The 24,403-nt window shown below is 38.7% G+C and overlaps 1 protein-coding gene across 2 annotated transcripts; it reads right to left on the reverse strand.

Moving 5' to 3' along the window:
• Positions 1 to 67: 67 nt before the first annotated feature.
• LOC141085810 (uncharacterized) lies at positions 68 to 24,403 on the reverse strand. Of its 2 annotated transcripts, XM_073571379.1 has the most exons (16): positions 24,310 to 24,403; positions 23,046 to 23,113; positions 22,251 to 22,310; positions 19,328 to 19,378; positions 16,288 to 16,332; positions 13,985 to 14,038; positions 11,974 to 12,027; positions 9,526 to 9,570; positions 8,316 to 8,327; positions 6,015 to 6,050; positions 5,646 to 5,690; positions 4,415 to 4,456; positions 3,539 to 3,607; positions 2,685 to 2,729; positions 1,368 to 1,431; positions 68 to 235 (listed from the first exon to the last, which is right to left on the reverse strand). In XM_073571379.1, exons 1-15 carry the CDS (start codon positions 24,359 to 24,361, stop codon positions 1,402 to 1,404), a joined length of 708 nt encoding a protein of 235 aa, XP_073427480.1. In that variant the 5' UTR covers positions 24,362 to 24,403; the 3' UTR covers positions 68 to 235; positions 1,368 to 1,401. The 2 variants fall into 2 exon arrangements, with proteins under 2 accessions (XP_073427480.1, XP_073427482.1); XM_073571381.1 differs by lacking the exon at positions 8,316 to 8,327.

Genomic DNA, 24,403 nt, shown 5'->3' on the forward strand with positions numbered 1-24,403 from the left:
ACAGATTCCACGAGTATTTATCCGAAGGCTTTTAAATATTAAAAATAAAACACACACACACAATACATTAGTTTGCAGGAGATTTATCTGGTAATCACTCCAGGGGTATAACAGTGAGGAAGGATTAGGTAAGGTTATATTTTTTTTTATATTTTTTTATGCTGAAAGGTCATCAAAAGATATTCGTTGATTTGAAAGTGAAGATTTTCTTTGCATCCTTCATTGATTCTGATGCCTGTAATGTTAAGAAAAAGATATATAACGTTTTATTATGAATATTATTTATCATATCTAAATAAACAAAAGAAAAACAGCAGAAAACCAATGTGGTTGAATTAAAGTTGTAACTGTATAGTAAGTGAAAAAAGGGCTTAAAATACTAAAGCAAGAAAGCAGTGGTGAGGTAATAAAAGAAACAAAAAAAAGTGTAAAAGACAAGAAAATTCAACGTGAAATGGAGAGATAAGAAATATATTTTAGCTACATAAATAATAAAAATAATAAAAAAAAATAGAAAGTCTTAGTAAACCTCTTGGAAAAAAATTTGTGGATGATAAAGGAGGATGAAAAAAAAAGTTTATCGCTTTTCACACTGAAAAATCCGATGACAAAAAAAATTATTAGTGATCCTCTGGGCTGAAGAGGACCTATTTGGCCAGTTTTTGTTCTTATTTCAATTTTCCTGTCCTGAATATATCCTTGGTTTGATAATATCTGCCAAATATTTTTTTTTTAATGATAGAGGCCTTTTTATTTAAAGCTCAGTTTTATCGTCTTGACAAGGGGGTGTGGCCGACAGGATCCTCTAGGGTGTGACTTTAGGCTGCTCTGCATTATTACCCCATGAGCAAAGGGGAGGGGGAATATCATAAAAGTTAGCACAAAATAAAAAGCTTATTTACATCTCTGGAACCGTATGGTGGATTTAATAGAAAACAACAAAGAAATATTTAGAGGAGTAGTAGGTATAAGAAGAAAGGAAAATACTGGCCACTTTTGTACTCCCTGAAAGGTCCTCGTTATATGTCACCCGTTCCAGTTAGAGAGACCCATTATTGGAGGGTACTCGTAATTCTAAAAATATCTCATTTCATAAAGTCATGTCAGAAGTTGAGCTTAGGGTAAGAATGTGGAGGCTATGACCCCCCGACGCTTCCCTGATAAAGTTGTATGTTGGTCATAGACATTATAATACTTGCACTCAACTTTCTAAAGACGGTGGAATAAAGCTGAAAGTGTCTAAAAAGGCGCCTTTTTAGCAATTGCTGAAAGACTTAGCATTGAGACCCCTTTCAAACCCAACTAGTAATACGCCTTGTTCTCATGACAAAAAGACTTATTTTCATTTGATGCTTTATAATACTTACATTTCTTTTTTTTTTTAATTTTCTTTTAACCGGCTCAAAGATTGGCCACACTCAGTACATTGTCCTGTTCGGAAAGGGAAAAAATATATATATTTCAATAAGATTTATGTGAAAGATGGAAAGAAAATGACATAAATTAGCTTCACTGTATCCAACACTAATTCCAAAATATTTTTTAGCAACGATATTGTATGACAGTTCTTTTATCCATTTTATTTCTTATACCGTGTTCATTTCTATATCTAGTGTTGCATTTGGATTACAAATTAAAAACTTCCCCCAGTGTCGCTGATAGAGCACTTCCATACATACAGTCCATCATTTCGAAGCTAAGACAAAGGACCACTGAGTGGCCAATTAGCGGCAGCTTACAGGACACTTGTCTAAATTAGCAGTTTAATTGCCACATAGAACTTTTAAAGGTTTTGGCATCAAAACTTTAATCGTACATGAAGACGGAAAGTAACTCTATTTACACATGGAACTGAGAGAGTGACAAAATTAAATGCGTTGTATGCATTTTCAAAGCAAGTACAGGCTCTTCGACCCGATACAACACTGATAGAATGAGATGAGATAAAATCTAATAGAAACAAAATGAGCATATCCCAGTTGTAAGTAAACGGTAATAGTACACATAAATAACATGGGGTACTTAGTAAGCACTGTTTTTGATAGAAAAAAAGTGTAAAAGCCATCCCACCACGACAAGGTGAACCCAATCGGGAAGGTCCTATCCTTTAGTGTTAAAACCTCACCTTGTATCAAGTAGCCTCAATGTAGATAGGGGCAGAGGAGGGTTGAGGTCCGACTGTTCAGGCATCCAGCCATTGGAAGTTATATAAATTAAATGCCTACCTAAAAAAAAAAAGGACCACACCCCTGTTTGGAGCATCACAATTTGGGTTCACCTTGACGCGGTTGGATGGCTTTTATGCTTTTTTTAATCAAATCTATGTTTACCAAGGACCTTATGATATTTATATACTATTACTATTATATAATATTACTATTTACTTACCGCAGGGTATTTGTCCATTTTGCTTCTATCCTAGGCTTTGCCTGTTAAATGGCCACAGTGTGAACGTGCTCTAATACAATGCATGGATACTAACTTATGGTCCGGTTCATTTCTTTACTTTTACTGACAGGACTGAAGAGGAGGACCATTCCTCTACTAGCTTAGCATGTGTTATTTCAAATGATTTTCTATAGAAGACAACTTCTCTCAAATCCAACGTTATATATAACAGAATGATTAAATTATTTGAACATGAAATCTAAATGATAAAAAGTAGCAGGAATTCTTAATCTCACCACAGTACAGATAATGTCATTGCCGAAGTGATTAGAAAGTTCATTCTGTAAAAAAGAAAAGAAAAAGTATCGTTTTAATCGTATTGAGCAAACGAACCATCTAAAAAGTCTGAAACCTAAATTTCATGTAGCTGTATTCCCAATATCACATCTGAAATCTCCCGTAGTTCTGCAAATAGAGAATCTGAAAAAATGGTTGATTTCAATTTTTTTTTTAAATGGATGTATTCATCATTATTAGGATCTCATGTAACCTGTCATTAATAATGCTTGGCATTCACATTCAAAAAGAAATACTTTTAAATGACACTAAGGCCTTGTTCATATGTCCAATTTTTGTGTACGAGTGCCATCTGTGGTTTTATATGTCCGTGATTTTTCACGGACCGAGCGGTGTGTGAAAAATCAAGGAGACATGCCTGAATTTGATTCGATCAAAATCGATGATGCAAGTCTAAGGGTTTGTGAAAAAATCGGCCACACTCAGATATCTAACTTCCAAGTGCAGTATGATTTTTTTGGACTGGTGTAAAGGTAGAGAAACTTATTTCTTTTATCCTCGTATGTGAAAAAACGGAGGATTCTTGGACCACACTCTTTTCAAACATTGATCAAAATTATTGGTCCAATTTTCCTGTACATGAGAAAATCGGATGTTTGAACGAGGCCTAAGACTAAGGCTTATTTCATATATCTGACATTCATGGTCTAAGAACGGACCACAATGTCCAGACCGGCTTACCAGGCCTTCTAACCTGCACTCAACAGTCTCATATATGCCTAAGATCGGGAATGTCGAATGTGTGAAACTGACCCAAGATGAAACGTAGATAAGGAATGTTGATATTAATTACCAGAATTGAATCAATGACAAAAGATAAAATTTTGTTGACAGATTTCACGGTTTCTTCAGGAAGTATTTTCTGAAAAATATTTTGGGATACAAGTCATTTCTTCAAGAAGGTTAAGAAACATGTTCATATATACTGTATACATATATAAAAAAAATCAGAACAATTATGGCGATGTCAAGCACAGGATTTTCTGCATCATCCTGAAATAAACGTTTTTCTCAAGCATTTATCTCTTGCCATTTTCCTCTATCAAAAAGGCCGTGCTTTACTTTCTGTGTCTTCTATTGTACACATAAGGGGTGGACATATCATTGGTGCAACCCGTGTAGCTGCACTGGGGCTCTAAAGGTAAGGGGGCCCATTTCAACTACCAAAGCAAGTGGAATTGTGCATGATGTTGAACTGTTGGATGTCAAGCGGCCCATCCTGTTCTGTCCGTGTCCACTAGTGGTACACATAACAAGAGAACGGCTTGCGCAAAAGTGAAAAATGTCAATAGATGACGTGGGATGTACACGGCGGGATGCTCAATAAAGCATTCATTTTCATGCAATAGAAGTCAGAATATGATCAAGAAAAGGACAAGAAGGGAGAGATCTCTGGGACTTTTATGTATTTTCTTTGTTTAGTTTTCTTGACCGCCAGCAGTCATTGACAGTTAGCGCTAAAGTAAGAAAGTAACTCATGGTACTGAAGACTAAGTTCACTTACAATTTTTAAGGGGCTGTTGATATATATACTGCTCAAAAAAATAAAGGGCACACAAACAGCCTGTTGCAAATGGAATAGTGTTCCCTTTATTTTTTGAGCAGAATAAATATATAATGTGTGTATATATATATATATATATATATATATATAACTATGGCTTCTTACCAAATCTTTTATAAGTTCAGCAATGCTACATTGTAATTTACCCTGAAACACAAAGCAAAGATGTTAGTACATTCTACATTTAGGCAAGATGATGATTGGTGAGATTAAACAGTATACATATACCCATCACTTCAGGAAAGCTCACAGCCTGAAATAATCATTCCGCCGACTCACCACCACCCGAGCTGCTGCCTCACCACCACCCGAGCTGCCGCCTTACCACCACCCGGAGCTGCCGCCTCACCACCACCAGAGCTGCCACCTCATCACCACCAGAGCTGCCGCCTCACCACCTTCCGAGCTGCCAGCCCACCACCACCAGAGCTGCTGCCTCACCACCATCAGAGTTGACACCTCACCACCACCAGAGCTGCCGCCTCACCACCACCCGGAGCTGCCGCCTCACCACCACCCGGAGCTGCCGCCTCACCACCACCAGAGCTGCCGCCGCATCACCACCAGAGCTGCCGCCTCACCACCACTGGGAGCTGCCGCCTCACCACCACCAGAGCTGCCGCCTCACCACCTTCCGAGTTGCCGCCTCACCACCACGAGAGCTGCCGCCTCACCACCACGAGAGCTGCCGCCTCACCACCACGAGAGCTGCTGCCTCACCACCACCCGAGCTGCTGCCTCACCACCACCCGAGCTGCCACCTCACCACCACCAAAGCTGCTGCACTCCCGACCTTCTGTCTCTTCCCCATTATCCCGTAGAACGTAAGTCCGCAAGGACAGGGTCATCTCCCTTCTGTACCAGTCTGTCGTTGTAAATTTGTTTACTGTAAGCGATATCTATAACTTTGTATGTAACCCCCCTTCTCATGTACAGCACAATGGAATTAATGGCGCTATATAAATAAATAATAATACATAGAAACTAAATTAGCTACTGACATGGCATGTTAAATATATGTATATACCTGTAAAGGAATATCATTATATCATAATTGCTATATATCATATGTATAAAATGTGTATTGTATCTATACTGTGTTTATCATATGTGTGTATATATATCTGTATATAGATATACACATATATATACTGTATGAACCTCAATACTAAAACTGCATAGATGTATGTATGTGAACCCAAAGCTATTGTATATACCTATAATGTATATATATGTATAATATGTATATCTTATGCTTTTCATGTGCTTATGTAAATATATATGTATTTATGAACCCAATACTAAAACGTGATAGATGTTTGTATTTCAGTCTTACCAAGAGTTTTTTCATTTTCAAATCAATGTTTTGTGAGTCTCCAGGCTATAAAAAAAAAAATATGAATGTTATTAAGACTTTTCATTAAGACAGTGATTTCATTCCAATTACTATTTGTTTTCTAATTGATCTTCTCGGATAGTGATGGTTTGCGTGATCTGCCCAGTGGTTCTGATGTGAATTGTGGTCAGCCAAAGATTTTGCTAGAATATTCTTGTTAACCGAATTGAAGAAAAGGTAATAGAGGACTCATCTGTTGGTCACTTGTGCTAAACCTTTTCAGCCCCGAGTGACCTAGAATGGCGATGTGTCATTTACATTACTGGTCTAAGGAATTCGACAAAAGAAGGAACACATTTTATTAATTACCTGACACTTCCAATGAGTTAATATGTCTTTTAGAGTCTGAAACAAACAAATGCAAAATATTAGTCACTTAGCCTCAAAGTCTGCACTGTATTTTAGCAGGTATATGCTTCACACGAGCTTTACAGTTGTGTTCTATAACATTAAGGCTCCAATTCCTACCATGAGATTTTGCCGCTTTTTTTGACGCCATTTATTTTTGCTGCACCAGAAACGCAGCGTCTCCCAGTTCCAGCAAAGTGGATGGGATTTATAAAAATCTCCTGGCCACTGTGCTTCTATTTTGCTCAGCATAAACTGATCGGCGATGTGTTTTTCTAATCTAAAGCAAGTCAATTTCTCTTGCAGGTGCCCTGAGTTTTCTGTGCAGATTTCCCCCATAGACTTGCACTAGATGCAGAAAATCCACAGGTATAAAACGCACATGCATTTTTAGTGCTTTTACGCAATGGAAACTAAAAAAAAAGCATGTAATCCGCACCTAAGTACTGTATATCAATAAAGTTTTGTCAAAGCCAAAAAAAAACCCCAAACAGTATCAAAAACACAGCAGCTCTATTTAAAGCGTAATGCATAAAAAAGACAAAAAGTGCACCATCAAAAGAGCATTAAAAATGAATGTTCAAGAAAAAGCACACAAAAACGCAATAAAAAAAATGCAAGTAACATAATTTAAATAATATGTGCAGAAATTCTGCAGCATCAAAAACTCACAAAAATCTCATAGTAGGAATTTAAATAATATGTGCAGAAATTTTGCAGCATCAAAAACTCACAAAAATATCATAGTAGGAACATATCCTAACAAGCAGGCAAAATCAGGAATGGGTGAAAAATGCAGGAGTTGTGACATGTTTCTATTATACTTTTCCTCTGATTTTTTCACTCCTGGTGGTAATTTTTTTCTCTTCATATCACGATCTTAATATTTAAAAAAGAAAAAAAAATTAATCTTGCAAATGTTACAATGGCCACTGGGGCTTTTTCAGACACATACTTCCTTGTCCCTTTAAGAAGAGTTTCCATCAGGCTCCTTACCATCAGAGACAGGACTAGAATGACAGGTAACTCCTGTGTACACAGCTGATAACGCAGGATTCACCAGTCATAATAGGGGATGTCACAGCAGACCCTGCTTCCCATCCCTTCACAATGACCTTTGCACATGCTCATCGCACACTTCAATGCAAAAGATAAGGGAGGGATCTCTCCATTAAGGGTACATATATGTGCTGTTTCCTGAGACTATGGAAAGTCTGAGTCTAAAAAAGATCCCAGCGGTCAATATATGAACTGCAAGATTTTATTTTGTTTTTGTTTTTATTGTAGATTGTGAAATATAAAAAAAATGCCATTTTTTTACTAATAAATTTAAAACAAAAATATGATTTAAACAATTGGTCACTTTCAGGTGATAGCTTCCCTTAAAGGAAAGAAAGCAAAAATGGAGATAACTCAGCATACACCCAGTTCTAAGACCTATTTAAAGGTTCCAAATTCTGTCATCCTGTGTCAATGCGAAGACTCGCTCCAATGCATGTGGATAGAGTAGTTAATGGGGAATCGAGAAGGTCCCAGCACTCACGCGTTTCAGCCCTTCCAACGATATCATCAACAGTCATTGGGCTGAAACGCGTCCAGTTTTGTTGAATAAAGGAACCAAGAAAAAAAAACCTATGTGATAGCCGGGACCTTCTTGATTCCACAGTGGGAATTTAAGCCTTTTAGGTTTTTTTTTACAGTACGCTGTAATACTTGGTATTGTAGTGTACTGTGCTGTCAGCAAACGTCTATTTAGCCTTGATCGTGGCAGAACTCATTAAGGGTATAACATTATGGCTCTTGGTTGTCTTCACTAAGCCTTTCAGATACCATGAGAGTCCATTTGCACCCCACATTAGCATCAAGGGACCTGATGGAGTGATGGAATGGGGCTTGATTTTCGGTGTAACCATTTAGATGCCAACGTTGCTAATAAAGGTTTCAATACCACGATCATCTCAGTCCTTCTCCGCACAAAACAGTTTGGACATTTTTACATTATGTTGCATGAAAGGGTGTGATCATTATAACAACAGGTTGAAATGCTTGTAGGAATAATGAAAGAACACAAGAGTTATTATATACCGTACTTTCCTTTTTCCCTGCATGAATAGTGTTAGCACATAGTGATTGTATTGCTGCTTTCAGTCTTGTTTTCTTGACCACTCGAGTGCAGAAACTTTTGAAACGTTTGGCTATGCTAAGACTTATTACATTAAATGGAAAATTATAAAAGATGACATTCTATTTGCAAATATTCACCTTGCCAGAGACCTGAAAGAACAGAAGAAAAGGCAGATAAGTTTGCATCGTTAACAGCTTTTAAGAAAGGGCTGGATGATTTTCTCAATGCACATAACATTGCGGGTTATAGCTAATTTGGTGACAAAATGCACAGTTGGTGGAGAAAGGTTGACCTTGAAGGGCCGCGATCTTTTTTCAACCTATGTAACCTTATACATTTGTGTAAATTCACATTAACACTTGATTTAAGAATGACACCTTTCATTGATCCCACAAGACCTATAATCATTGTCTTTTAAATCATGTTTCTACTTCATTAGTAGGAAATATAAGAAATAGTGTATCAGACCAACGAAAAAAAAAAAACCAGCATGCACAAGATGCATCGGATCGGATCACACTCAGCCATTCATGTGCATGGATCCGAGGAAAAAAATGGACTGCACTCAGATGACAAACCGAGTGCGGTCTGATTTTCACAGACTAACAGAATAGAGAATATAAAGAATTTCTTTTCCTTCTCCACATCCAAAAACATTGGACCGGAGTTGGATCAGAGTGTGATTAGCATAACAGGATTGATTTTTTCAGATGAGAGAAAAACGGTCGTGTGACCCTAGCCTATCCGAAAGTGCAGCTTCCTGGAAAAAAAAAAAAAGAATTTATTTTCTCCTGGGAGCCACCTGCTTTCAGTCATGAGGTTCATCGCTCACAGCACTGCTGATTATACAGTGAGCTGAGGCTGTAAGCACACCCTGGTTCCTTAACTGACAGCTTGCTCTGCCCAAATGTGCTGCACCGTGAGCTGTCAATCAAAATGCCAGGACATTCTTACAGCCGCCAGTGACAGTAAAATGAATGGTGAGCGACGACTGTAGCCGCTTATACGTGCCCCTATGACTGAAAGCCAGCGGCTCCTGGGACGAAATAAGTTTATTTCCTCCCAGTAGTCGCGCTTTCATTAAGGCGGCTAGGGAGCATTGTAACGATAATTGCCTAACGATTAACCCTATATCTGCAGGAAAATAGAGTTTTCCGTGGGGATAGGTTCCCTTTAAGTTATGTCTTAAAAGGGTTGTCTAGTCAATAATAATGTTGTGTAATGACTAGGACATTGGGTACAACATGGTCAGATGTACATCGAATCAGTAATGTGGATCGTGCTCATTTGCAGTAAATTATAATTCCATAATAAAATTCAGAGTATTACAGTAAATGTCCTTCTTACCTGGATGAGCTCATGCAGACATTTTGCTCTCCAAACTGGATCTAACTGTAAAGAAAAAAAAAAGAAAATACATATGGGGACATCATCAAGGAATGAGCGACTATGTTTGAAGTTATATTTACTTGAAAGATTGCTTGATAGACTCATTTCCGATAGATTTCCTTGGACTCTCAGCTATGTTTGACCAGGATATAATAGAAGAAATATGTCTGATATATAACATTGGAGCAACGTAGACTAGAGTACTCCTGTCTGTCTCCTAAGGGGTAGTAGCAGAATTGTGAGCTTATCTGCATCGTGTGAATTATCGGCCATGTCATGTCTGGATTTGCTGACGCCACAGCGGGACATGGGGAGCGCTGAGTGCCTGTCCACAATTACTGCATACAGACACATTGACTGGAATTATGGTGGTGTGAATTAGCCCCGCTAGTGGTTAGCGAGGGCATTTAGTCAGATTTTTATGCTGTCCTGCTTTCTTAACTGCAAAAAAAAAAATCCACTCTAAGAAACAAGTTCTGTAGGAAAAAATATGGAAATATACTACATAGTTCAATATTCTTAATAGCAAGAGCTATTTATTTTACATTTTAGGAAAAGCGAGCTCATTATTAGTAATGTAACAATGATAGAGCTTCCTCATTTAAAACTTCTTGGCCAATGAAGAATTTGGGAGTAACTTGTATTTTATCAAATGGATTTCCACTTTCAAGTTCATCCTTTTAATGACCAGCGCTGCGTAAAAATAAAGTATCAGCAGGACATGGGAACGACGTGGTAAGGGGAGGCTGACATGACTCAGGGAGGGCGGGACGACCAGGTACAGCTTAGAGGGGGGGTGTAAGAGGAGACGAGGGAGAAGGGTCTGGAAGACGGGGATATGACATAGGGTGAGGGGTGGGGTTAGGTAGACAAAAGGATTGAGCAGGGCTAGCGAAGCCCTTTCTGACCTCCGAAGGACTGGACAGCTACGCTTCGTGTATTGACGTTGGAGGAGGCGCGGGTGGGTCCTCGAAGTTGGGAAAATTAGGACTGGGGATTCTTTAAAGGCATGGATCCCCTTCATGTGAGGTGGTGGTGGTCTGGTGAGTTTGGGTGACACCTGGCGATGGAACGTCGGGTTCTTATTAACGGAACATTTGGGTGATACCTGGTGATGGAACGTCAGGATCACAGTAACATAAGTGGCGGGTGATACCCGGTGATGGAACGTCGGGTTCACATATTGTGGATTGAGAGATTCCCGGCGATGGAACGTCGGGATCACAGGGTCGAGCGCAACCCCTTCCCTCGGTGCATGGTGCTTCTGAGTCGGAGGAAAACGGCTAGGAGTAAGGCTGGGGGAATGGGGAATGCCATATGGGAAAACCACCAGACCGGCATAACTTCGAGGACCTCACCATGTGTCTTTGATTACCAATAATATCAATAAATAGGCTGCTGTGGCCATTATTACCCAAAGAAATGGTTGTCGCTTGTCTTTAATTAACGTAAATAAGGGAAGGGCCAGGCGGCACGGGAGGGGGTATGAGGTCAAGGAGAAATCGAGTCATGAAATCAGAGGACACTCACCTACCCGGGCTCCTGAGCTATGTCTTTGCTGCTGCTCCGGTCTCTGTATTTTGGCTGTACTGCTATTATCACTATTAAGACGGGGTCACACATGCGAGAAACTCGCACGAGTCTCGCATCTCAATACCCGGCACTGCTACCTGCACTCGGGATCGGAGCGCTCAGCTGCATAGAAATACAGGCAGCTGCACGCTCCGGTCTGAGTGCCAGCGGAAGTGTTGGGTATTGAGATGCGAGGCTCAGTGATTGGCTGCAGCGGTAATGTGTTCTGTAGTCGTGATATCAGCACTGTAGAGAGCCAGTGCTGGCCGCAGGCAGGTAGCATAGCATCTGGATTTACACAGTGATGGAGCTGTTCATAATCACATGGAATATGTCACCATTAGTGCTGCTACTGCTCTTTTGTAGAGGACACCATATCCTTCATTTTGTAGCACTTATGTGGCTGCCATTGGGATGCATTGCATCTATAAGAAGCAGAGCAGTGGAATCCATCCTACCATTAATCCAGTCAATTTTTGTTGGTGAACTTCAGATTTGGGATGAAGCACCATAAAGAATGTCAAAAAATGGATAGGAAAACTGTTACTGGCATGAAGTATGAAACTAATAGTGGTTTCACTAGTAAACAAGACTCGCGATTTGCTGGATCTTTTCATAATACATTGTTATGTCATATATTGGTTTAGACCTATGTCTGATCACTACTTAGACTCATTCTTCCAACACACTTGGTTTCTATAAAATTCCAATGTTGTGAAGAAGAGGCAGCGTTTATGCAGCAGCATAATTTATGGGCATCGAATCCATTGTGAGAGAAGCGTAGAACATACATTTTTAGTTGCTGATAAAGTGATTATTAGAAAATGAACTTACCATTTCGCATACTTTGTCCATTGCGGGTTCGAGGACCGCTATTTCATCACTAACCTAGAGGTATAGAAAAGATAAAGTTTTTATTATTATCACACATGTAATCAGCGTGCGAATAAGTGTAAACTAACAGACATATTTTTTGCTTAATAAAATTTACCATTGCTTTCTTTCATTTTGCTTTTCTAAGGGAATCTGTCATTAGGTTCATTCTACCTGAACCACGGGCAGCAAGAGTCAGAGCCTGACATGATAACAGCAAAGTATGTTTATTCTGGATCCGGAACGCTATAGTGTTTCAGAGACAACAGAAAAGTCATCCAAAGGCTATAGGGAGAGATCTGACCAGTGCGGTGCGGACCCCGGCCGGCTGCTTCCCTCACTGTCCAGTTGATTGACAGATCCCTATATACACATATGAGAAAGACCTGTCTATGTACTGGAGCGGGGTGGGGAGAAGCCAATCAGGGGCAACATCAGAATGGTCTTGTCTCTCTTTATAGTTCCCAGATGGCTTATCATAATGCAAGCTGAGTAAAAGATGCATGACTGCAATTACAAAGCTAGTCTCTGGTCCATGCTGCCCATTGCTCAGGCAGCAATAATCCAATGGCAAAATCCCTTTAGCTTTGATCACTTGGCATACATTATATTACATCATTACAGTATATATGTACTTGAACATAAAATGCATGTTTCAACCATGCTTTATTAAAGGGCTTTCGTATTTGGACAACGAATTGGATCACTTTACGATCTCTCAGTTGATATTGCACAAACATGTATCACAGAGGGTATCTATTTCTTCTACTGTATGCCAGAAGTTTTCCTCCACTGAAAACTGTGTTGGGCTCATATTTAGACCTCAATTTTCACATACAAGCGGTATCCATGTTTTTCAGGATAGGACTCATACTTGTGATAGTTTACGGGGCCATTCACATGTCCGTTTTGTTTTGTTTTTTTCCCCAAGTGGTCTGCAGAAAACATCCGAGACTTGTTTTATTTTGATCCGAGGGGTCAGATCAAAATCAACAATGCAAGTAAGTGGTTCTGTGAAAAAAATCGGATGAGAGCTCGGACTGTCAGAATGGAGAAGATGGAGATTTTATTTTTTTTTTTTAAATTTCTCCACGTACGAGAAAATCAGATGACACTCATAGCACACTCTGATCAGAGTCTGATCAGAATAATCGATCCAATTTTCTCGTAAGTGAAAAAAGTGAATGCATGAATGAGGCCTTAGGTCTCATAGATCCAATGTAGGATGCAAACTTGGGAGGGTCTAATTCAATGAGCTCCAAGGAGAAAATAGGAACTAAATTACAGATGTAAATTATTTAGACTGTGTAAATTGTTAAAGCGTTTTAAAGGGGCAGACACAATTGTTAAAATGCTTTACATGGGAAAAATGTCAAAATGCTTGTAGAAACAAGCAACTTTACAATCTTATTAAAAATCCTTTCCGCTTTAAAGATCGGAAGGATTTTTAATTTTTACTGGTTACTGCTTATTGCTTAGATTACCGGACACCTCTGGAGTCCATCAGAGGAGGTTGGTTTTCTAGGGAAAGAGGGCACTCTTGCCCACTGTTTGCTAGCACAGTTCTGAAGCCGTCCGGATCCATCATCCTTCAGTGCCACTGTGCTCCTCTAATGATGCAGAGACAACGCTGTCTCTGACTGCAGCATGGGACAATGGAGAGTTCGAACCAGCCGCATGGCAATGTTACTGGTCCAAGCCGTCCATCATTAGAGGCGCACCACCCCCTGGAAAGCTGGAAGCTGGGAGCAGAAAAGCGGTGCACTCCTGGACCATGAAGATTAGCCAATCCCTTTAAAAGTGAGTAGTAAACGCTATCAACCTGGACACCTTTAAATGTATTCACAAATATTAATATGAGCTGAGTGAAGTAATCCAATCACCCGATACCCATGTCTTAGCGCCTGTGAATCAATCTAGTAATTACTCATATTACTAAGTTAGTTTTATAGCAATAGTAAACACAACTTACGATACGTTTAAGCAATTCCTTCAGTTCATCAAGTTTTTCCTTCGCCATTTCTGCCTAAAAAAAAAACAAAAAGAAACCCCCAGACTTCGATTACATAGTGTGAACAGTATATATAATATTTTAATTTAGGCTTCTAAAATATGGCAACTTATGTTAGGTTTATGAGAGGGTCATGCAGTTTTAGAGCTCAAGGAAAATAAAGAAAATATTAATTTGTATCTAGGAAGTGACAGGAGCGATAATTCCTAAATACCCCAGCAGTGATCTTATTATACATGTTCCCTATGTCCAGATATGTCTACAAGGAAATCTTGTTATGCCTGCGCCTTCAATGTATGTACCTCCTCAAAAAAGTGAACAACCCAAGAAATGTAATAAAATATAATTTTTAGTGAATCTCATTATTTAAAACCATTTGATTAAAAGTAAGGGAAACCAAAGACCGAAACATAACCCACAGCATATAACAATTGCATATAACAATACTGTAGCATAGGAATGCTGGCAAAACTTAGCATAAATAGGGTATATAAGAAAAAGGAAGACATCCACAATTGCAAAAGTAGGCAAATATACAAACAGATAAGTCTAAAAATTACATGACAGTATATAAATATAATACCCATAGTCAGCAACCCGTGGCTCCTGTGACGCCAACTTACGTTTCGCCCTGTGGCTTTCTCAAGGAGTGTGACCATATTCCAAACCTCTTATTCTAAATCTCCCATCCCTTATCGTTCTCCTACCCTGGTTGTATCCCTTCTCCACTCTTCTCTTAAGTTTGTATATTTTATTAGACTACTTGGCTGTGTGCTAGTCACACCGCCACCAAGTTTCTCAAATTATATGTCTTGGCTCTATCTTGCTGAGTGATTTACATTTACGGTAAATGTCAACATTTCTTTGCTCTTTGATTGTAACTGCTTTCTTATTGTTGAATACCTTTTTATAAAACCAATAAAAACCTTTAACTAAAAAAAAAGTATTTTACCAGCTCTTATATGATCCTATCAGCTACACTGTCAGTGCAAACCTGATACATATAATAATACCTTGACATCAGCATCTATTGTGCTACCATAGTGCTACCGATTTGTTGGATTGGCGCTTGGACTATTTTTTGTTACTTAGTGTAGATCATAAAACACCTTTAATTTCTGACAGTATATATGGAAAAAAAAAATCCTCCAAAATAACCTTATCTTATATGCGTATAGAAAAACAATCCTCTAACATAACCTTACCTTATATGCAAACCAGTCTCCTGTTTAGAAAACTGTCACTCTCTGCCTGATAGACTGTTTTTTTTTTTTGTGGGGCACATAATGACAGATTTTAAGAGGTATCAGGGGACAAAGAAGACTGGAATACGGGGGAACTGAATGGGCAAAGTATATAAAGGATTACGGTATTTAACTGTTTGCAAAGAGTTTAAAGGGGATCTGTCACCAGGTATTTGTAACGCCATCTGAGAGCAGCATAATGTAGGGGAAGGGACCCTGATTCCAGTGGTCTATCACTAGGCTATTTGCTACAGTTTTGATAAAACCACAGTTTTATCTGCTGCAGATCTACCATTTCTCTGAATATTAATCCCTGGATAACTCCACCCACATCAAAGATTGGCAGCTTTCTGTGTGCACTGTGCATAGACAGAAAGCTGCCAGTCAGTGGTGGGGCTGGGGTTATACAGAGCTTATGAATATGGAGGACTGCATGGCAGCAGGTTTATTAGTGCTCTATTGATAATGTCCTGTTGATAAAACAGTGATTTTTATCAAAACTACAGCAAGCAGCCCAATAAATGACACATCTTTTGAATCAGGGTATATGCGCTTACAATATGCTGCTCTCAGATGAAATTGTCACTACAAATCTGATTTCTTTCTGAGAACCCAACAATTGTGAAAATGGGAAGCCCTTTCTGAATTGAGTGGAGGTGTGCTTGTTTGATTAGTCTCTGCTGATCTTTATGAGAAAGCCAAGTACACAGCCCCTCTATTTCCAGTAAACTCAGAGACAATGAACAAAGTGGAGGTCGAGCATGCACGCTTTTATTCAGACAGAGTTATATAGAGCCCCATATTTGGGATTGATAAGTGTTTCAAAGGTTGGACTCCAACTGATCAATAAGTTATCCCTTATCCTACTTGTTGATATTCCATTCTATATGGCCAAATAGTAAATTATTTAAAAAAAATAAAATAAATAAAAATAGTAGAAATAAAAATGTAAAAAAACACATTTTCTTTATAGGACTAATTATTTTCCTTGATGAAAAAAAAAAACTATTAAAAACTTACTATTTCTAGGCCACGTAAAGGTTCAGGCAAACATTTATGATCATCCTGTAAAATGATAAATAAGAAGAAAACTGAATTGCTAACATTTCAATCAAAAACACTATTGAAAAGTAGGATTGTTAGCGACATTTACAAACTTTCTGCTCTTGGCATTAAACCAATCAATCATGAATAATAAGAGTAGCTCAACACAATTAGTACTGGAGTGAACCTAGAAGGTCATCATTGGAGCTCTCAATGTGGTCATCTGAGATGTCTCCCAGGCGGCATTTTGCCGTTCCCCGGCAGTGGGATTTGGCCATTTCGAGCTGGTGTTAGATTGAAAGCTCGCTCATAAAACATGTAAAAGGCCAACTCCCTGAATTCAATCGCACTCACATCTTTCAGAGGCAAGTACAGTCGAAGCTCTGATCACTTCCGGGGTCAATGCAATGTCAGCCGAGTGATGAGGTTACCTGATCACATTGCTGTTGTCACTGCTGCGTTACAGAGGAGTAGAAGATGGCCATAAGTTAAGCGTTCCAATGAAGCATGAGAAATGGTAGTTTTTTTTGGGGGGGACAGTCTGGGGGATGGTGAGTGTGAGGGGGTATAGTATTGAGACTAAGCAATGTGGGAGAGGACAATATAGAATGGGAGAGAGTGAAGGACAGTGTAAGGGGACAATATGGGGGGAAGTTGTGAGAAAGGGGCATAGTATAGCGACTGGATATTATGAAGGGACAAGATTACAGACAGTGTAAAAAGGCATCAGCGTGGGAGAATAGTATGAGGGCACAGTATGGAGTAGAAAGTATTTAAATCAGTTAAAATTTAAGAGACGGGACACAATATAGAGTCTGGACACAGTATGGGACGCAGTATAGAGAGGGGGCAGCATGGGTGGGCAGTGTGAGAGCAAAGTATGGAGGGGAGAAAATGTAGAAAGGGGGTGAGTGTGAGGCAGGGTCACACTATAGAGACTTGGCAGTATGGGACGACAGTATGAGGCACAGTACAAAGAGGGAGCAACAAAGAGGGACTGTATGCTGGCACAGTATATGGGATAGTTTGCAGAGGGGAAAGTGTGAGTAGTGGGTACAATATAGAGACTAGGCTGTATGGGGGGTACACAGTATGACGGGACAGTGTGAAAATGGTCCTCAGTTTGGGGAAGAAAACTCAAGATAGGGATAGTGTAGTTGTTATAGCTAGCAAAGGCAGACAGTGTCGTGGATATAGCTAATAAGGGCAAACAGTCTGGCAGTTATAGCTAATTAGGGTGGACAGTGTGGTGGTTATAGCTAATTAGGTTGGACAGTGTGTAGTGGTAGTTATAATTCATAAGGCGGATGGTATGCAGGCAATATTTTATTGGACAGGAGAGTGTGGAGGCCATGTTCAATAAGTGTGACAGTGTGAGGAACACATTTTGTGCAGGAGGCATAGTGAGAGGCAATTACTTATTCAGGGGCACAGCGTATGGCAAATATTTTTATGCAGTAGCATTATAATCACGCTGTTATTTTTAAGGGCAACAAGTCGGTGTTTGCTACAGAAGACCAGAGAAGATGTAAGGTTTCAGAGAAGTGCTTTGGATATAAAAAGTCATCATGGTGTCTAGACAAGATGTAGAAGAAAATAAAAAGAACAACTTCAATCAGAAGAGACATCATCTATACAGTAACTGGATGTAAATGTTAATTTGTGATGCTGACTACATCTCATTAGTACTGTGGTTCCTGTAGGGTCCACCATCTGATAATGACTGTTAACAACTCCCAGTATCTCTTTACCATTATTTAGAACATACTGGGATTATTAGTTTCATGTGATACAATTGTATATGGGACTGAATTGACATTGCAATTGATCATTGTACTAAGCTTGGCGATGTGTTCATGTACTGATGGTGGATCTGGTGACGTATTCATGTACTGACAGTGATTCTGGTGCTATTTTCATATACTTACGGTAGCTTTATTGCTGTGTTCATGAACTGATGATGGTCCTAGTGATGTATTTATGTACTGATGGTGTTTCTAGTGATGTATTACTGAACTGATTATGGTTGTGATGCTGTATTTCTGTACTGATGGTGGTTCTGATGCTGCATTCCTGTACTGATATTTGTTCTGATTCTGTACTTGTGCAACAAATCATAACTTGTCAGATAACGTGATACATGGATTTGTTAATAAAGTATTGAGCCGTCTGACAAATTAAGGATTACTACATCTGTATTTATGTTAAGTGAGTAAGTATGCAAATTATATATATACTTACATCAGTCATTGCTTGAGATAAAACACATTGACTATTTGGACTGGCTAGGGATTTGTTGACTTTTGACTTCTGATTGCATGTTAGAAATATGGCTAGGGCTATGTTCACATATTGTGTTTTTGATGCATTTATTTCAGCAGGCAAAACCTGCTCTCTTGGCAGTAAGCAAAAAAAGCAGGTTTTGATTAGTTTCTGTTGTGTTTTTTGCTGCATTTTTGTGCGCTCTTTTCCTGCGTTTTTGGCATGGTACATTTGTCTCTTGTGCGTGCTGATAAAATTTAGGGTATAAAAAAATATCTGATTCTACCTCATAAGGTTTTGGCACCAAAAATGCAACAGAAACTGATGAAACCTGCGTTTTTTCAGCATTTCTTCAGCAGTTTTTGCACCACCATTGCTTTCAATGGGTCATATACGTTATGCTGAAAAAACGCTGAAAGAAGTGACATGCTCCATGCTGCAAAACCCAAGGGTTTGCATAAAATACTGAGGACAGAAAAGCAAGCTGTGTGCATTACATTGCTGAAATCTCATAGACTTTGCTGGTCCTTGAAAACGCAGCTGAAAATTTGCAGAAATAAAAAACGCTCCAAAAATCAGTTAAATAAACGCATCATGCGAACATGGCCTAAGTCAAGTTTTCTGATCCAGCTATAAGGTAATTTAATATAGTACTGCACTTATATTAACTGCGTAAATAATTATGATGTTGCACATTTTCGTATTTATCTACTGTAGGCTATAGTGTTTTAGAACATTTAAAAACAAATCTTACCAAAAATGTAATGGTGGTTTCGACTGATTTGGTCACTTTATCCAGTTCAGACTAGTACCATAAGAATAAGAAGTAACTTATCGTTAGACTGTTATTATTTCAGTTATTAACATGTATTATAATAGTTGCATTTCTGTTGTCCGTGCTCTTCTTATTTTATATTGCATGATCAACACAATTGTGTATTTTATTATTGGTCCAATTTAATATTCACACATAGTAATTTGAAGTAGATACAATAAACTATTATCAAAACATTTAGTAAAATAATGCTTATATCCTGAATGCTGTCCTCTCTGAAGACACAGAATGAGGAACTAGTGAGCACGCAATGGATGAGGCTCTCATCTTCTGGATGTACCCTCCCACTATGGTATGAATGCCACTGCTGTGGTCATAAAGATGGCAACCTCGCCTGGAGATTTATTGTGAGTACCTCCTTTCTCAGGGCCAGTACAAGCAATTTATCTGCTTAACTTTTAATGTAAATCAGAGGTTCACATGCTTCAGATGAGGTCCGCTATGCCATTCCGTGCAGCCCCCAACCATCTGGTTACAGAAATGCTTGGCCTGCGTGCAACTATTTTTGCACGTAGATTCCATGAAAAAAAGGGTTAGTAGTAGTGATGAGCGAGAATACTCGTTTCTCGGGTTTTCCCGAGCATGCTCGGGTGGTCACCGAGTAGTTTGGCTTGCTCAGAGATTTAGATTTCGTCGTCTCAGCTGCATAATTTGCGACTGTTGGACAGGCTGAATACATGTGAGGAATGCCTGTTTGTTAGGGAATTTCCACATGTATTCAGCTTGTCTACAAGTCGCAAATCATGCAGATGAGACGACGAAAACTAAATCTCCGAGCACGCCAAAATACTCGGAGACCACTTGAGCATGCTCGGGAAAACACGAGAAACGAGTATACTCGCTCATCACTAGTTAGTAGTCATTTATGTAATATAAATTTTAGGAGTATGGGGGTCCCTTGGCCTTTTTGTTACTCCAAGAAGATGTATATGAGTTCTACATCTGGCCATCTATACTTGTAGCTCTCCATCTTGTAGTTTATGGCATTTACGTTTACAATGGGGAGAGTCACGTTCACACATGGCCTTCCCCTCTCCAAAGAGCTGGCTGGTTTTCAGATTCCTAGCTGTCAGCCAATTAATTTTGATTTGCCGGAAATGTCTCCGATGGAAAGACACTTATAGGTTATATTTTGGCCCTTCGAAGCGATTCAACGTGACATTGTGACCCTCGGATCAGAAACGGTTGTACATCCTGGCTGTAATATTTTATCCAGACTGTAGAATTATGTCTAGAGGTAGACTATAATATTAAAGCATTTATCGATGGTGCTATGTATTACTAAGTTTCACACTTATTTAGTGATGATCATTCGTTATTTATGTGGTTCATAAATCTAATTTAGACTAGATTTGACTGGCGTTTGTGATTACGATATGAGTGAGGTTTATTAGAAACCTATTACTGTGAAACCTTTCCCTCTTTGAATATAGACAAAAAAAAAGACTTGAGTCGGATAATGTATATTTTTAGGGAAAATTTTGAAATTGATTTGATATATAACTTTTTAATGATTGAAATAAAGAGTATGTTTTAAATGATTTCATTGAAGATACAGCACTTAAATCGGTGATTTGACAAAAACTGAATTCTGCAAATTTGCTTAAATTCAGCCAAGAAATTCAATTCACATTGTAAAAAGAGAAAAAAAATGTATTATGCTGTGAGGTCTCCCAACCTCAGAGCATAATAAGCAGATAAAAAGCAATACCATAGCATACATAGCCCGTTACCTGTCCCTGCCACCGCAGCTCCTCACCCGTCCTCCACTAGCTTCTAAAGGCACCTGATCCACTTCATCACCAGTCTCCTCTTCATCGGTCATGATGCCATTTCATGTGTTGTCTGATGCATTCACGTGAGGCAGTGAATGTCATGATATCACAACATGCATTTAAGCCTACCTGGTGTAAAAAACTATGGCAAAGAGTGAATCTGAGACCGGCACTGGAGATGATGGGTGTCTTAAGAAGCCATGAAGCCATTGGAGGACTGGCGAGGAGCTGCGGTGACCAGAACAGCTGAGGGGCTTACTGAGCATATTTATTGCTTTAAACCCCTTCCAAGCCCATATAAACTCAGCAAACTGGCAGCTGGCTGGCCATCATTTTGCTGGGTTTGTACAAATTGACCTCCCAAATCTTCAGATTCACTCAAATTTGAGGAAATTTGAATCAAATTCGATTTGGAGTGACTCATGAAAATGTTTGAAACGAAAATATCAGCCTATCAAAACTCAGCATTGATTTTGTACTCTGCTTTTAAAAAATGTAAGCTGCGTTGTGATTGGTTGGTACGGGCAGCAGAACACAGATCATCATGATGCCATTGAAACACAGTAAAAGGTCTTGTGTGAATCTAACATTATAATAGAAAGTGACCGAAAATTTACATGGACAGCAACCAATTTATGGATGTCACCCACACACGGTGTCAGACTGGGGTACCAAGGGTCCACCAGTAACCAACTCCAGGGCCCCACTTTTCAGCTTCATGCAAATGTGACATTATCCTCAATCACAAATTTATATAACAATAAACTGGGTATATTGTTAAATGAATAAGATGCTGCCTCAGTCTGTACATAGTGATGCAAGTATGTTGTGCCAAGTACTGATCACCCACTCTTGCACAGCGGCCCACCGGAGGATTTTCCTGTTCTCCTGTGGGCCAGTCTGAGCCTCCCCACACAAATGGGTCCTTGTCCACCTGGGACTTCCATTAGCAGTAGAGCTTTGCAATTACAGATTAATCCACAAAGTATAGTAGATTATTATATTATATTGTAATTACTGTATCATCATATTTAACAACACATGTAGTGTGAAATAAAGTGAATTACCTCTTCATGCCTACTCTTGCAGACATTTCCAGCAAGTGAAGTAAGCAACTCATCTGATTTCTATTAAAATACAAAATGATAAAAGATTAATATAATACAGTTAAATATTACAGTATGTAGTATATATAATAATGTAAAATTGGTACATATTTGGAGATTATTGAATGTTATGCCTAGAAGAAAAGAACAAGCTTTAACATTAGGGACATTTTTTTAAACTTAAATGCTGCATATATTTTGGGCTAAAAATTAATATTCCAGTTGGGTTTCTTTAAAAAAAAATTTCACACGTTGTGTTTTTTTATGCTTTTTTCCACAGGCAAAAGCTGCTCTCTTGGCAGAAAGAAACTTGGGTCAAAAAGCAGGTTTTGCTTAGTTTTTGTTGCATTTATTCCTACATTTGTCTCTTGTGCATGCTGATAAAGTTTAGTGCATAAAAAAATCTGTTTCTACTTCATCAGGTTTTAGCAATAAAAACGCAGCAAAAATTGATGCCTAAGTTTTTTTAGCGGTTTTTTTGCACCACCATTGCTTTCAATGGGTGAAATATGGTGAAAAAACACTGAAAGAAGCGACATGCTCCATTCTGCAAAACCCAAGGCTTTGCACAAAATACTGAGGACAAAAAAAAAACAAGCTGTGTGTATGAGATTTCTGAAATCTCATAGACTATGCTGGTACTGTAAAACGCAGGTGAAAATTTGCATGGAAGAAATGCTGAAAAAAACGCAACGTGTCAACATAGCCTTATAGCCTCAATTTCACTATTTAAAGTTGAGTTAAAAGAAAAAATACCTCGAGTGAGCTCAGACATTTTTTTATGTCTAAACCTAATTTGTCCATGTCTAAATCAATGCCGTATCCTGAAAGGAAAAAAAAGAACAATTAAAAAAATATTTATTACAAGACCTAATAAATATAGCAAGCAAAATAATATCACAGCTTGTTACATTCATAACTTTCACGTTTCTGCTTTCAAACTATTATATGACGCTTGCTCCCTTGAACAAATAGTTGTTTGTAAATATAATATTTTGCTGGTACATTGTTAACTAGATAATATTAGGTGTTAGATAGTAGTTTATGAAAATTGTACTATTGTTCTAATAAAAATCAGCTCTCCATTCTACTTGGCCCAATGCTACCAAAAACAAATGGTAGTGGGAGCTCTATTGGAAATTTTGCCCAAGCTTTAAGTTACATCACTGTCCGTTAGGTTTGTGGTGGTCTTGTTATTTTACTATCTGCATAAACAAAGCTGCAGTGTAAAGTATGGACTATTGGCAGAACAGCGGCCTATAATTAAGCAGAGGCTGGCACAGGGGCGGACATATCATTGGTGCAACCTGTGCACAGGGGTCCACGAAGTAAGGGGGCCCATTTCTGCCTCCCAAACAGGTAAAATTTTGTATTATGAGGAGCTATTGGACTGCGAAGGGCCCATATATCATTCAGCACAGGGGCCCTCTTCTGCATTTGCCAGTGGGCTGGCAACATTGTTCAGGGCTATGTGCTAATGTATAAGACCTAAAAATCAGCCAAGCAGCCAACAATGATGTCAATAAATAGAAGGTAGCTAGAAACCAGCATATAACTTTCCAGACCGCAAATGGATATAAGAAATCACCAGTTTTTGCTCTTATATTTTTCCTGCTGCTTCCCTGACGAGTCTGTTTTTTATTTATTTTTTTTTAAATATGCTCAGTGATATGGGCATTTTTATCTAATGCTAATTTTAATGGTCTTTGCCAAAGGAGCATAGCTCACAGGGTAATAAGGCAGAGTAGCCTAAAGACACACCCCTGAGGATCCCGTAAGCCATGCTCTCTTGGTAAAGACCATAAAACTTAGCACAAACTAAAAAGAACTATATATCTAGAGTTAAAAAAAAATGTACTCAGGGGTACAAAGGGAATAAAAAAGAACAAAATATGATCCCATTGTCCACTGTGATTTTAAGTGTAAAGACATTAATTTAGCTCCTTAATATATTAATGTAATGTATAACATGTATAATATATCAATAAGTGGCTTACAGTAAATCTATCAGATATCTTACCACTGCTGAAGAGGCCGAGACCAACCAGCAAAAAGATGGCAATGTTCTTCATTGTGCAGATTGGAGAGTTCACTTCAAGCTACTGATGACTACC

This window comes from Dendrobates tinctorius, unplaced genomic scaffold (genome assembly GCF_039654945.1).
Source record: "Dendrobates tinctorius isolate UK_male_01 unplaced genomic scaffold, ASM3965494v1 ptg000029l, whole genome shotgun sequence".
NCBI lineage: Eukaryota > Metazoa > Chordata > Amphibia > Anura > Dendrobatidae > Dendrobates > Dendrobates tinctorius.

Bases quoted from the DNA above. Each gene is read 5' to 3' on its own strand.
- LOC141085810 (XM_073571379.1), bottom strand. From the start codon at position 24,361: ATGAAGAACATTGCCATCTTTTTGCTGGTTGGTCTCGGCCTCTTCAGC. The intron at 12,028-13,984 runs GTAAGTTGTGTT...CTATACCTCTAG, and splicing joins AGGAATTGCTTAAACGTATC to GTTAGTGATGAAATAGCGGT. The intron at 3,608-4,414 runs GTAAGAAGCCAT...AATATTTTTCAG, and splicing joins CTGAACTTATAAAAGATTTG to AAAATACTTCCTGAAGAAAC.